Source organism: Ovis canadensis, chromosome 19 (assembly GCF_042477335.2).
Source record: "Ovis canadensis isolate MfBH-ARS-UI-01 breed Bighorn chromosome 19, ARS-UI_OviCan_v2, whole genome shotgun sequence".
Classification (NCBI taxonomy): Eukaryota; Metazoa; Chordata; class Mammalia; order Artiodactyla; family Bovidae; genus Ovis; species Ovis canadensis.
The window spans coordinates 66935312-66949707 of NC_091263.1; the positions used below are offsets into that span (position 1 = coordinate 66935312).

The window sequence follows — 14396 nt, forward strand, 5'->3', positions numbered from 1 at the left end:
AGGGTCCTCAAGTGTCAGTAGTAACCTCACCTAGAAAAAGGTGATGACAACAGCTACCCACCTCCTGGGGCTGTGGCCATGACTAGGCAGGAACGTAGGAAATGCACTCAGCATGGCATCTGGTATGAAGTCAGCTACGGGTTTAATTTCTAGTACTTTCTAGCATGCTTGTTTTTCTTACTATTTTGCATCTGAGAAAATTCCCAGTGAGTTCAATGGGGTTCCGAAATCTTGATGGTACCAGTAGACCCTGAGGGACAACGCTTTTCTTATTTTCATTTTGTGACTGATAGTCTTGTGGTGGGAGATGGTAAATATTACATTAAAAACTGCCCAGGTTGACCTTTCCTTGTGAGAATGCCTTCTCTCCTCTCCCACCCCTATTGATTTAAGGGTTACAGTAAGCTATACTTACCAACCAATATTCAACACTGCCCGCCAGCAGCAGACCTATCAGGGACTGAGAAGGCAGAGCATCTCGGGAGCCTGGTTTATGACTAGACTAAATTCTATATAGTTGTTTTTTGTCCCAGCCTGAGATGGCTCTGTCCATTGCTTTGCAAAGCTAAGTGTAGTTTCAAAGGCCAAGGAAACATGAGCACGGAGCACCCCTGGGCAAGCAGCACGGCCAGGGGGGAACACAGGGCTCAGGGTCAGAGTGTCAGCTCAGTCATCTGTCAGATATCATTAGCCTTTCTCAGGATGAGACCTGCTCAAAGCACCTCATACCATTTCGCAGATGAGATACGAGGAGAGACCCCCTACCCCACTCCAGCCTCTATATGCACATGCTCACTCAACTCCACTGCTCTGACATCAAGAAGAGAGTTCAAATGCCATGGACGGGGAGCTGGGAGAGTCCACAGACATGGAAAGGACAATCCACACTGCTGCCCGGGACACATGTCCAGCCCCTCCCTCTGGTCAGGATTCTTGCATCTCACCTTTGACTGGCTTTGCTGGCTTTGACTGGCTTTGACTGGCTTTGACTGGCTTGCTGTGACACTGAGTACAAAACACACCTTCCACTGAAGTGGGTTTTCACATCTGAGAGGATGGGATGTGGGGAGCCTGTCTGAAAGCCAACTGGTGGGGAAGGAGGAGGGAGAGCTGTGCAGGACAGGGGGCCACTCAGAAGGAGGGAGACAAGAGGGACAGTAACCCACAGGGCCGACAGAGGCCCACATCTGTCGAGAGCTGCTTCCCAGTCTCCTTCCGGGCTGACACTGCTCGACCAGGATAAGATGCAATGCTTTATCGGAGGCAGGAAGCGGCGACTTGAATTGAGTAAGTTACTGGTTTGGTTCATGGGTGCATCTGATGTTCTGATCCAGTTCTGAGAGGAGATTTTGGAAAATACCCACTTCTAATGTCCACCTAAAAACAGGGAGGTCCATTCATCTAACGGCTGGAAAAAGGGCCAAGAGGAAAAAATCAACCCCAATCTCATGAGGAAAAAAGTATCAGCAGACTGCAGGCCTCACAGGCAGACTGGCTTCAGGACTACTGCTCTAAGAGCTCTGATGGCTTCCTACCTTCTCTGTGCTGCCAAGCCCTGGCCTTTCCACTACCACTCAGGATGGCTTCCCTCAAGTCTTTAGTAATCAGACCTTGAAAGTGAAGGGCCCACGTACGTGTCATCAACGGGGCAGCTGGGAGACCCCATCACACTCTGCAGTCAGCCTCAGGCAGAATCACAGCCCAGAAACTCGGGCAGTGATGGCAGCCATTGAAAAGAAAACAGAAAGGAGGCCAAGCCTCTGGGGCCTGTGGCAGGGAATAAAAAACAGGAATAAGGTGGGAGCTTAGGCTTCAGAAGGGGGCTCCCAGTGCTGAACAGAAAAATGTCAAGGACGGACTCAAAACATCAGGCTTTGTGTTTAAGCAGCTTTTCCTGAGATGTCATTATTGGTCTATGTAAAAACTGCACCGGTCTGAAAATCTTTTTCAGTGACACTGTAATAGAGCCTGGATCCAGTGTTGACAGCAAGGATCTCAAAGGCCACTAGGTGGCGCTCTTGTCCCCTCATGAGAAGGGCCAACGTTCCTCCCTTCCAGAGGGCCTTAGTCAGTCTCCAGGTTCTGTGGGAATATAGGGATGAATCAAGTCCAGTCTGTGTCCTTAAGCTCACACGTGAGTAGGAGAGACAGTGAGTGCCCCATGGCCTGCCACACGCAGCCTGACCCAGAAGGCATCTTAGGGCAGGTCAAGTCAGGCTTTGGGGTTCCTCGCACAACATGGTCTCCAGCTGCAAAACCCAAACAGGACCACCTATCTCCCAGGGAAACCAGCAAAGGGTGCCCCTGCTTGTTAGCATCACTGCCACAGTTGCTGAGTCCAGTGGCACACACAGCAGTGCTCACTGCTGCCCCTGAGCACCACGTGGCAGGACATGGATGGCAGTGGGGGTCCACAGAGCTGTTAAGTGATTTGGGCTGAGGAGCAGAAATGGGAGAGGGAGAGGGGCTCTCAGAGGGGATGAGGTTCAGGAGGGCGGGTGTGAGGCGAGAGGAATGCTGGTCTTGAGACCAGGGGCCCTGTGATTAGGGGAGCTCAGTTGGAGCCAGGCCCTGGAGAGACCACAGATAGAGGAGCGCTGTGGGGTGCTGCTCTGGTTTGTCTCTGCCTGTGTGTGGCCCAGCACTAACCCTCAGCCCTGAGCCTCCAGTGTTCAGAGTCAGCTTTTACTTTGTGACTAAGATCTCTGCCTCTTGAGGGGGAGGAAGAGCCTTTTTATCTGCTCAAGTCCTCAAAAGGTCAAGGCCAAGTACTGGACATAAGTAGGGCCATAATGCATGGCCCTTACCCTAAAAGCATACAATGACTGTTCCCAGGGGATTAAAGGTTAAAGGGGACAGAGAATTCTAGCAGGTAAAGTTTGGGAGGGGTCTTTCAGAGCAGAAGGAAAAAGGAAGGCTAAGAAATTCAAGCAGGGGAAGGATCCACACAAAGATGGAGACAGCTGTGGAACAGTTAGGCAATGCTGACCAAATCTGGAGGAGGTGGGTGGTCAGACCGGAGAGAGAGGACCGGGAGAGGACGTACACATCAGGCCAAGGAGAGTGCAGACAGGGCTCCATAAATCCTGCTCCTCAAAGGTGCATCCCAAAGAACTGGGTACTGCTTCAGACTGATTTCAAGAAAGGTCATTTCTGCAGTTATCTTCCCAGCTCCTCACTCCCTTCATAAGACTTTCCACGGCCCCAAGACTCAGCAAACTGGCAGAGGATTCCAGGAATGAGATGGTCTGCTCGCCACCGTGGGCCACGCCCATCACATCACCTCACCGTTCTCGGAGGAATGTGCAGCAGGCGTCTTTGATGCTCTGCAGCTGCAGGAAACTCGCCCCCATCAGCAACGACTGCACGTTCTGCTGGTCAATGGCAAGGTGGCCGTTGTAGGCAAAGTTGATCAGAGCTTCCAGGGCACTAGAGCAAAGAGGAAAGATTCTCTTCAGAGATGGGGCTTGGCTTACAGGAGACTCAGGCCCTCAGTGAGCTGACACTGTTACCTGACAATGGATGGCCCCCCATTCGCAGATACAATTAGCCTGTGTCCTTTGAGAATCTACCTGAAAAGAATAATCATTTCACCATAGCTATAATTCTACTTCTTAGGGTGTCTTTACTGCCCAAATATTTTTATTACAGAAAGTTCTACAAAGAGAAAGCAACAACCCAGAATCTCACTACTGAATGAGTCAACTGTAGTCGTTTCTAGGTTCATTTTCATTTCCTACTTGCCTGTATGCTTAAGTTGTACGGATATAATCATTTTGAAGCCCTTTCCGATGTTTCTACACTGTATTCATGATTTTTTTGGCTGCACTGTGAGGCTTGCAGGGTCTCAGTTATGCAATCAGGGACTGAACGCAGGCCATGTCAGTGGAAACACCAAGTCCTAACCGCTGGATCATCAGCAAACTCCCCATGTTTAACATTTTTAACAGGTGCTAAATAGTAGTCCAACACATAAATATGCTATAATTTATTTCTTTTTTGGTAAGCATAATAGCTATTACAAATAGTGTTTTCTGATTATTTCTTTGGGATAAACTTTCAGAATGAGGCTTTTTCTGCCTTCCAGTTCACACCAAGAACACAATCCAAGTTCTGTCTGTAGGCTATCTGTGGTCTGGCCCCTCTCCACCTGCCACTCTTCCCCTTACTCTGTTCCAACATGCTGAACACACTCTGACCTCAGGGCCTTTGCACTGGCGGCTCCCTCTGTTTGGAGGGCTCCTCCCCCGCATGGCTTACTCCCTCACTTCCCCTCAAATGTCACCTCAACACAGAGGGCTTCCCTGATCACCCTGAGATAGCGTGGACCCCCACCATCATTCGCTAGCCTTTGTTCTGCTTTACCTCATTTTCTCTGCACTTCCCAGCTGTATCATGCATTTGTCTACTGCCAGATCACTGCTACTAGGAAGCTGGCGGAATAAGAGGTGCTGTTTCCTCAACGCTGTGTCTCAGTGCCTACAGCAGCACAGCTCACAGGTGCTCCATCTACCTGTTCACTTGGATGGTGCGTGGTGATTAGCACGGCTCCATCAGACGCAGACCTCAGAGAAGAGCATGTTCAACTGCCTGTGGAGATAGACACGTCGCTGTGCCTCTCCTTACAGGTAGCTGGCCTGGGATCGCACCCCTGCAGTGGGTATATAAACCATCGCCCTGTGCTGGGGCAGGTCACCTTCAGTTATCCACAGGACACTGCACAGTCTCCTAGCTGCTCCTTCGAGTTTTCACCGCTGGGAGATTAGGAAGCTGGGTGACAGAGGACAGGTTACTGGCTAATATTTTAGAGTCACTGGTTTCTCGTCTCTCCCCCAACAAGAGTCATCCTGTGTGTCCTCTTTGCTGCTGTGTGTCCAGACCCCAGCACAACGCCAGGCAGAGTAGGTGCAATGGACCTCTGAATGTAGCCGGGGTTATAAACAAACAGCCCTGATTCACAGACTTGCAGTCAACTCTTCTATTTCATATAAATATGCCTTTTTCCTCTCAAGGCCCAAAAAAGGCATAAGAAAATGAAAGTTGCTCAGTCGTGTCTGATTCTTTGCGATCCATGGACTACAGTCCATGGAGTTCTCCAGGCCAGAATACTGGAGTGCGTAGCCTTTCCCTTCTCCAGGGAGAAAAATAAAAAAGGCATAGTATCAGATATGTCCCATCTAAATGTCTTCCAGTGTCCCAGAAAGCCCTCCATAACAAAGAACCATTGTCCCCAGATGTCAGGAGCGCTGAGGCTGAGAAATTCTGCCCTGGATGAATTTTAGGGTCAGGAGTTTCAGGAATTTCAGGAAACCCTGAAAGTGCATCATTTATGCACTTATTTAAAGTTGTCCTTACATCTAGATTGTCTTCATGGGAAAACTCTCCTGATCAGGAGAATATCTAAATCACATGTGGCTATTTAAAACTAAATTTATTATTATTTACTTCATTTATTTTTTTGGCTATGCTATGTGGCTTGCAGGACCTTAGTTCCCCAACCAGGGACTGAACCTGGGCTCCTGTCGGTGAAAGCATGGAGTGCCAACCACTGGACAACTAGGGGATTCCCCTAAAATTAAATTTAAATTAATTAAAATTAAATAATATTTAAAATTCAGTCTTTCGGTCCTACCAGCCACATTTCAAGTGCTCAACAGCCTCATGTGCTAAGGGCTACCATTTTGGAGACAACAAACAGAACATCTCCATCAATACAGGAAGCTCTAATGAATAACGCTGTTCCTGACTGATGAAAAGGGTAATGAATGAAGACACTTATTGGAAAGACTACTCTGTCAGCTTAAAAGGCTGGGAGAAAAGTGAAGAGAATAATACACCACCAACTCTGTATTGAACCCTCATTCCTATGAGACATGTTACTCTAACAGAGGAAAAACACATCAAAACTCCTTATTTTAACCCTGTCTCAGGCCAGTGACCGAGGTTCTAGATCGTTTACTGGGCACCTACTATGTGTGTGGAGCCGTGCTAGATACTGGGTCCCACTGGAAGGCCCTCAAAGGGCACCAAACACAAGGCTGAAAGCAGGCTATGGAACCTGATGGACAAATTTCGTACCTTGGGTCCATTCCTTGCATTACAATCTCATCCTGCTTGCACTCCATCATGTCATTTGTAAACATAGCATGGAAATACGGGATAGAGGCTGCTAAGACGATCCGGTGAGCGCTGAATTTGTGGTCCCCGATCTGTGGGCAGAGTAAAATACAAAGACGGACATTGAGCAACGCAAATGTGGAAACCCACACTATTCCTTCCGCAGGTCAACTGTCTGCCCAATGGAGAGGTACTGAAGGCATCCCAGCACGTGATGGCTGAGGCACTCCACAAAGACCCTGAAGTATTTTAAACTCAGCACACTCAGTTATAGTAGGAGAATGCAAATAGCACATTTTTAAGAGGTATTAGTTAGAAGTTTTTATTTACACAGCAGTCTTCACTGCAGCCCTCCAAAGATCTCCTAGCAACTCAAAGACCTGACTTCCCGAACCCTTTTTCCTGATCCCAATTTTCAGATGGAAGAGACAAACTAGCCAAGAGCCCTGAAGCACTTAACAGGAGGCTCCTCAAGAGGACTAAACACATGAGAAATAAGACCAGGCTTGCAAAGTGCTGGGGGGCGGGAGGCACATGCAGGAATCAAGGACAGAGCGCATATCATGGGCACAGATGTTATGGGGTCCCAGGGTGCCAAGCAGGCTGTGGTAGAACACAAGGAGCCCAGAGTTCTCTTAGGAACGTGACCCTGGCAGTGGCTGGAAGGACTCGGGCTATGGACTGGCTGGCGCTCTGCACAGCTCACAGGGCTCACAGGGACAGAGGCAGACTCTTTCTAATCTGTACCAAACCCTCATGGACACATCCTTAATCCTGGGGAGTTCTCCAAAGTGCTTTCCCATTATCTGCCAAAAGGATATTCCTTTTAACAAGCTTTGCCATTTATAGCTCCAAGACACATAAACATTTCCACTTAAGAACTTTCTACGCATCAGAAAGAGCAAAACAGTCTGGTTTTCTTCTTCCTTTTTCATCCAAGTCCCACATTAGTGAAATGCCAAAGCCATTTCACTGCCTTATACTCATCTCTTTGGGTCACATTTATTCAAGGATTCTAGCTCAGGCTGTGTCACCGTGTCCTCCTTTTCACTGACCTTTAGGTTTATTATCTGTTCACTGCTTCAAGAACAGGCACACCACCTTCTAAATACCAAAGGATCCTTAACCAGATTCAGCTTCTACGCTCCTCCTATAATCCACGTGTTGTTCTACTACCACCGTTGGTGATATTATATGGCTGCATGCTGAGGGTCTTTCTTAATTAAAAACAAAAAAATCACACCAATACACACAATATTTCTTAAAATTGTTCTACAAGGCTTATAACGAAAACCAGAAGTTTCTGGTCCCCCGATTCCTGCTCCTAAGGGCAGCCTCTTTCTTGAGGTATTTCTCTCCACCTTTCTAAGTAATACGCCTATAATATTATTTCTTGAGGCCTCTTGGGTGACTCGGTGGTAAAGAATCGGCCTGACAATGCAGGAGACACAGGTTCCATCCCTGGATGGGGACGATACCCTGCAAGGGGTAATGGCAACTCACTCCAGTATTCTTGTCTGCGAAATCCCATGGACAGAGGAGCCTGGCAGGCTGCAGTCCATGGGGTCCCCAAAGAGGGGGACACGACTTAGCAAATAAACAACAACAATTATTTCTTGAATTTTCACTGCTAGTTATTACTTGTGGTAGTCAGCCTCCAAACAGCTCCTAACTGACCCCTGTCTCCTGGCATCCCTGTCCCTGTGCAGGCCCCTCCCACAATGTCTCAGGGTTGGTCTGCATGACTGATGGAACGTAGCAGAAGCGATGACAGTAGGTCACATTCAAGGCTGGATCACAGAACACACTGGAAATTCTTCTGGTTGTGTCTCCTGGATCACGTACTCTCAGGGAAGCCAGATAACAACATATCTGAAGGAGAGGTCCGGGCTCCCCTGGTGGCTCAGATGGTAAACAATCCGCCTGCAATGCAGGAGACCTGGGTTCAATCCATGGGTTGGAAAGATCTCCTGGAGAAGGGAACGGCTACCCACTCCAGTATTCTGGCCTGGAGCGTTCCATGGACTGTATAGTCTATGGGGTCGCAAAGAGCTGGACAACACTGAGTGACTTTCACTAAGGAGAGGTCCACAGGACTACAGCCCAAGGTGACACGTGGCCTGCAACCCCATGAGGGCTTCTCAACTCATGACCCACAGAAACTGTGAGGCAATAAATATCTGCTATTTTAAGTCACTAAGTTTTAGGGTAATTTGTTATGCAGCAAAATATAACTATGATGTTTTCTATTTAACTCTTATGATGGAAGATTAGGATTTTGTTCTAATGCTTCCGTCACATACTACTCCGCTTACTCTCAATTTTTCTATAGAATTATGACAAATTTTGGTTAAATTAGCATTAACAGTTGTACTATTAGGTCTATGTGAATAGTATTTGTAGCCAAGCCAAGATGTATACTATGATTGCATTTCTTTGTTGGTATAAAGCCTATTTTCCCTGAAGATAATAAAGTATTGAACTACCTTTAATGTGTTCCATCAACTACTTGTTTGTTCCTGTGGTATATCTATACTAGAACTCTTTCTGGGAATTCCTTTCCCCTAACCTGTATTGGCGGAGAAGGCAATGGCACCCCACTCCAGTACTCTTGCCTGGAAAATCCCATGGATGGAGGAGCCTGGGGGGCTGCAATCCATGGGGTCGCTGAGTTGGACACGACTGAGCGACTTCACTTTCACTTTTCACTTTCATGCACTGGAGAAGGAAATGGCGACCCACTCCAGTGTTCTTGCCTGGAGAATCCCAGGGACGGGGGATCCTGGTGGGCTGCCGTCTATGGGGTCGCACAGAGTCGGACACGACTGAAGCGACTTAGCAGCAGCAGCAGCAACCTGTATTGGAATCCCTGTTTTTTGGATCCCATTTAATTCTCTTTTAACTTAATTGCCTTTTTCTGGTGAAAAGTGTCTTCTAACAGAGCATCTTTAAAAAAGGTGTACTATGAACTCACAGCATATCTGACACCAAATGTGTTGGCTCTGTTCTCACAGCAACCAATTCTCCAACTTTCAAGACACCAATTGGTATCCTACAGTTCAGTTCAGATAGTCACTTCTGACTCTACAACCCCATGGACTGCAGAACGCCAGCTTCTCTATCAATCACCAACTCTTGGAGTTTGCTCAAACTCATGTCCACCGAGTCAGTGATGCCGTCCAACCATCCCATCCTCTGTCATCCCGCTCTCCTCCTGCCTTCAATCTTTCCCAGCATCAGGGTCTTTTCCTATGAGTCAGTTCTTCGCATCAGGCGGCCAAAGTATCCTACAATTGAATTCAAATCTGACACTATCTAGAGTTAGTGCGGACCCCTAACAGTTCCACCAGACTGCTCCTGCTTCAGATGCCCACTGCAAATCTGGGCCACTCGCACTTCTGACCAATCAGTTATAAGGTCAGAAGAGGGGTGGGGTTCCCCACAATCCCCCTCTTCAGGTTTGAGAATTTGCTAGAATGGTACTTTTAAGTAAGCATGAGTGATTAGCTCATTGCTCACTGGTGATTGACACCATCTCCAGTCCCTCCCCCTTCTCTAGAGGCAGCGAGGTGGTGCTGAAAGCGCCAAACCTCTGATCACACGGTTGGTTCTTCCGGCAACCAGTTCTCATTCTGAAGCTGTGGAGCGGCCCACAGAGTTACCTCATAAGCATAAACAGGTATGGCTGACTTCTCCTCTTACCCCTATTACTTAGAAAATTCCAAGGGTTTTAGAAGCTCTTGGGTTGGGAACTGGGAACAAAAGGCAAGTATTACAACAGAAGATGTCAGAAAATTACAAGGCTTTTTTAGAGCTCTGTGCCAGGAATCAGGGACAAAGACCAAATATGTATTTCTTATTATATCACAATATCTAAGGGCTTATGCACAAAATGTCTGAAAATGTCTTTATTACCTTTAAACTTGGGTGGTATTTTAGCTGGCTATAAAATTCTGTGTTGAGAATTTTTTTTTGGGGGGGGCAGTACTGAGGGATCTTAATTCCTCAACCAGGGATCTACCACGGGATTCACTGTGCCCTTGACAGTGAAAGTGTGGAATCCTAACCACTAGACTGCCAGGGAATTGCCCTCTTTCAGAATTTCAAGGTATCGTTCCACTGTCTTCTAGTTTGTTACTTTCAGGCAAGTTAATGCCATTTTGAATACTAACCCTAAGTATGTGACTGCTCTCTCTAGAGGCTTTTGGGGCTTTCTCTTTTCCTCGGAGATCTGAAACCTCATAAGGCTGTAACTTGGAGTCAATTTAATTTACTGTGCAGCATCATTCTATAGACATTATTTCAGTTCTAAGAACATCTTTTCATAACATTTCTTTGATAATTTCCTCCTGTCTACTGTTTATTTCATCTCATATTCCCATTAGTTAGGTATTAGACCTCTTGGAATGATCCTCTATAATTTATCTCTTCTCCCCAATTTTTCATCTCTTTCATTTGGTCTGTCTTCTGGGAATCTACTTAACCTTTCAATATTTCTGTGTGGTATTTTTCATACTTGCTATCATACTTTTAATTTCTAAGAAGTCTTCTTTTCTGGAGGTTCTTTTTATTTAAAGAATCTAGTTCATCTTTTATGAATGCAATATTTTCTCTTATCTCTCTTAAGACATTATAATTAAAATCTTTCCTTCTTCTTCTCCTTGATTTTACTGTTTCCTCTGAGTTCTTTTCTCTCCCATTTGCGTTGGACTCTGTCTTTTACGTCCTTTAAGTGTCTCACTGGGCTTCCCTGGTGGGTCAGAGGTTAGAGCGTCTGCCTCCAATGTGGGAGACCCGGGTTCGATCCCTGGGTTGCGAAGATCCCCTGGAGAAGGAAATGGTAAACCTGGCTATCTGCTCAGACTTTGAAAGCTGCTGGAAAGCTCTGTTTATGAGGGCTAAGCTCATCAGCTTGTGCACTTCACATTAGTGTAATCAGGCAAGAAGAATCTGCCATTTTTTGAGGGTCCTTCAAAGTAGGCAGTATCTTCAGGACTTCTTCTCTGGAACTATATTTATCAGAGAAAGATCTTTCAGTCTTTCGCATGGGAGCACCTGCCTGCAAATATTCTGAAAACTGTGAGAGAGGGGAATTGTTCTACTAATCACTATTTATAACTTTGTCTTAAAGCCGCTATTTTCAGTTTTGCTCCATACTCCATCCCATCTTCCGTGCTTGGTGTGCCTCTGATTCAATATCTAAGACTAAAATTTTTGTCTCCTGCAAAGAGTAGGGGAGGGGCTGTAGGCATCTGTTTTTTACACAGACTTTTAACTAATCTTCCTGTTTTCAGTATTTGGTTTTTCCAGTTCTGGAGCTAATCCAGGGTTCCGCATTACAAATCCTCTTTCTTGTTACTTCTCTCCCCCCACCTCCAGCAAGAACTTTCAGTTCCTCAGGTCCATTAAGTTCATCACACTCGCTTCTTGGCTTCGACATTCCAATGACCTCTCATTTGCAGATCTCTCTTCTCCCTTTTCTGTGTGCTGAGTCATGTCTGACTTTATGCAACCCTATGAACTGTAGCCCACCAGGCTTGTCTGTCCATGGGATTTCCCAGGCAAGAATACTGGAGTGGGTTGCCATTTCCTCCTCCAGGGAATCTTCCTGATCCAGAGATCTAACTGTGTGTCTCCTGCACTGGCAGGTGGATTCTTTTACCACTGAGCCACCCAGGGAGCCCCCTTCTCCCTCTTGCTATCATTTTAACGGTATTACAGGAAGGAATGGAGGATAAAATGTGTATTCAATTTGCTGTGTTAAACTCCTGTGCATTTATTTTTCATGTAGAAAGTAAACAGAAGACAAAAGGACAGGCTGTATGTGCACGAACTGGGTGACCTGATTTCCCAAAAAAGCTCAGCTAAAGAGACGACAGGCCTATCTTGGGATATGCTAGCCAGATTACATCTGAATTCCGTGCTCAGTTAAGGGGAACAACTAATTTTTCTTTAGGTGATGGCACCTACATGTATTTGAAAAATAGCTGTACCTACACCTGAACAATATAATTTATCTGGCCCACAGACTGCTGCAGGTGTTGATTTGAGGGCCCTTTGCAACAATTCTGCAGAATCCCTTTAGCATGGGAACCCCTGCACCAGAGGTACCTGGAGATCCCTCCTAGTTAGCGGTGTCTGAGACCTTGACTGAGCAAATGCAACCAGAAATCCTAAGCACCTCAGTTCTACCTAAGTTGTGACCTGCTTTAACACACACACACAAGTTGTGACTTGCTTTAACACACACACACACACACACACCCCTACCTCTTTCCATTTTCTTCCTTGGAAAGACTAAGAAATCTTTCATTCCTGACCCTGCCCAGATCTCTGGAAATACCACGAACTCTGTTCCAGTCAAAGGCAAGTGAGACTCAAGATTCAACTAGCTGCTTGTTCAGGCAGGAAAAGCAGCAGGGCGAAATCTGAGTTGGGAGTAATCTGAGACAGGCGTCCCCAAAGAAAGCAAGAGCTACTCCTAGAATAGATTTCTGTTTGATGGCAAACATTTTGATACTATTCCTCCTACCTTCAAGGAGCCCACAATAAACATAAATAAAACAGTAAGTGAACAGTTAAGTGCCTTGCCTGTACAGACAGAATCCCCTTGGGATCAGTGGGGTTTAAGACTAAGCTTTTAGGCAGTCACAAGAGATGCTGAAATTGCATGACAAGTAGTAATCCATAATTTCACTAAGGCAGACATTTGAATCATAAAAGCTATGAATCTTGTGGGTAAGGATGAGCCTATAAAAATGAGTAGGCTTGGGTTAATCTGTAAAATTCCTTCTGGCCAGAAAGTCAATAACTGTCTCTTTAAGACAGACAGTTATCATGGTAGATAAGAACAGATACTCTGGAACTAAATTAGCTAAATATTAATTACTCTGGGTTCAAATCTAAGTTCTGCCACTTACAAGCAGTGTAACCCTGGGCTAGTCATTTAACTTTACTACTTCAATTCACAAATCTGCAAAAGTGGGGTAAACAGTACCTCCCTCATGGGGTTATTTGGAGGATTATATTGGCATTTAATGCAAGGCATTTAAAACAGTACATGGCACATATGATGTGTTACATAAGTGCTTGTTAAAGAAAGAAAGAAAATGTCCTTATATTGAGAATTTCACAGAAGTTATTTTTAATTCCTTTAAAGAAGGGGTCAACAAACCATGGTTATGGGCCAAAATCTGGCTTCCCTACCTATTTTTGTGCTAAGTATAGGTTTTACATTTTTAAATGGTTGAAAAAAAATCAAGCCTCACATTTCATGACATGTGAAAATCATATAAAATCCAACTTTCAGTAACCAGATATAAAGTTTTTGCTTTTGAACATAGACATGCCCATACTATAGCAAAGCTGAGTAGCTATGATAGTGACCACTGGCCCGCAAAACCTAAAATATTTACTACCTGCCTCTTTACAGAAAAAGTTTGCTGACCTCTGCTCTAGAGTCACAGGGAACAAATATTATGAAGAGGGAGGTGGACACATTCTCTAGAAAGGGAAAGATGTTGATCACTTATTTGAGACACCACCCCATGCCCCACCCACATCACACCTGATTTTCAGAGATCACACCCTGCTGAACTAGGATGAACCGTCTACACCCTGTGGAACCCAACACTGAGATACAGGGTCTAACACAAAAACACTTGTTCCTTTCGAAAAGGAAGTGAGCTCAGCCTGAAAGATAGAGGCATTCACAGAGGAGTCATGAATGGCCTGTATGGGCCTGCTACCACCAGTTGCCTTTTTTTAAACTTCAGCTTCTTAACCATAGTTACACAATCAATCATCCTTTCTCCAACACCCCCATGGAGTTTCAGTGCTATTTAGCCTCAGCAAATAATGCAGCCTTGTCCATCAGCAATGCAGGAGGTGGACTGCCTGGAGATGCCCTGAAGCACTTGCCTTCAGACCTCAGGAACCTACCAATCCCCCCACGTTATTCAGCAACTGCCCAGCACAAAGCCAGCGAGGCCCAGCTGTCCATCCAAACCAGAATCTTATTCACGTGTCAGACATTACGGCTCCTCCATGTTTGAGATGTGAAGCCTCAGTCTTAAGCATGATACTTTTCTGTTCTTATCCGTCCAGTGGACTTCAAACTCCTCGAGGAAATAAGGGTCATGTACATCCCCCAAATAGTTCAGTAAATATTTATTGAAATTAAAATACCAACTCCATCCTTAATGGCTACCCAGAAAATCAATGAATCTTTGCAAAAATAAACTAATACGGTAGGAAAAACAACGGCAGTTTCACTAAAA

The 14396-nt window shown here is 45.7% G+C and overlaps 1 protein-coding gene across 6 annotated transcripts in view; it reads right to left on the reverse strand.

Annotated features, from left to right (window-relative positions):
- KLHL18 (kelch like family member 18) overlaps positions 1–14396 on the reverse strand; it is a 49632-nt gene that overhangs the window by 18049 nt on the left and 17187 nt on the right. For 2 of the 6 annotated variants that reach the window (XM_069561626.1, XM_069561625.1), the window contains exons 2-4: positions 6079–6209; positions 4366–4590; positions 3289–3429 (exon numbers count right to left, since the gene is read on the reverse strand). In XM_069561626.1, the coding sequence (XP_069417727.1) occupies positions 3289–3429; positions 4366–4397 (173 nt within the window). In that variant the 5' untranslated portion in view covers positions 4398–4590; positions 6079–6209. The remainder of the gene's footprint in view (positions 1–3288; positions 3430–4365; positions 4591–6078; positions 6210–14396) is intronic. The other 4 variants (XM_069561628.1, XM_069561627.1, XM_069561624.1 and 1 more) reach the window with 2 other exon arrangements.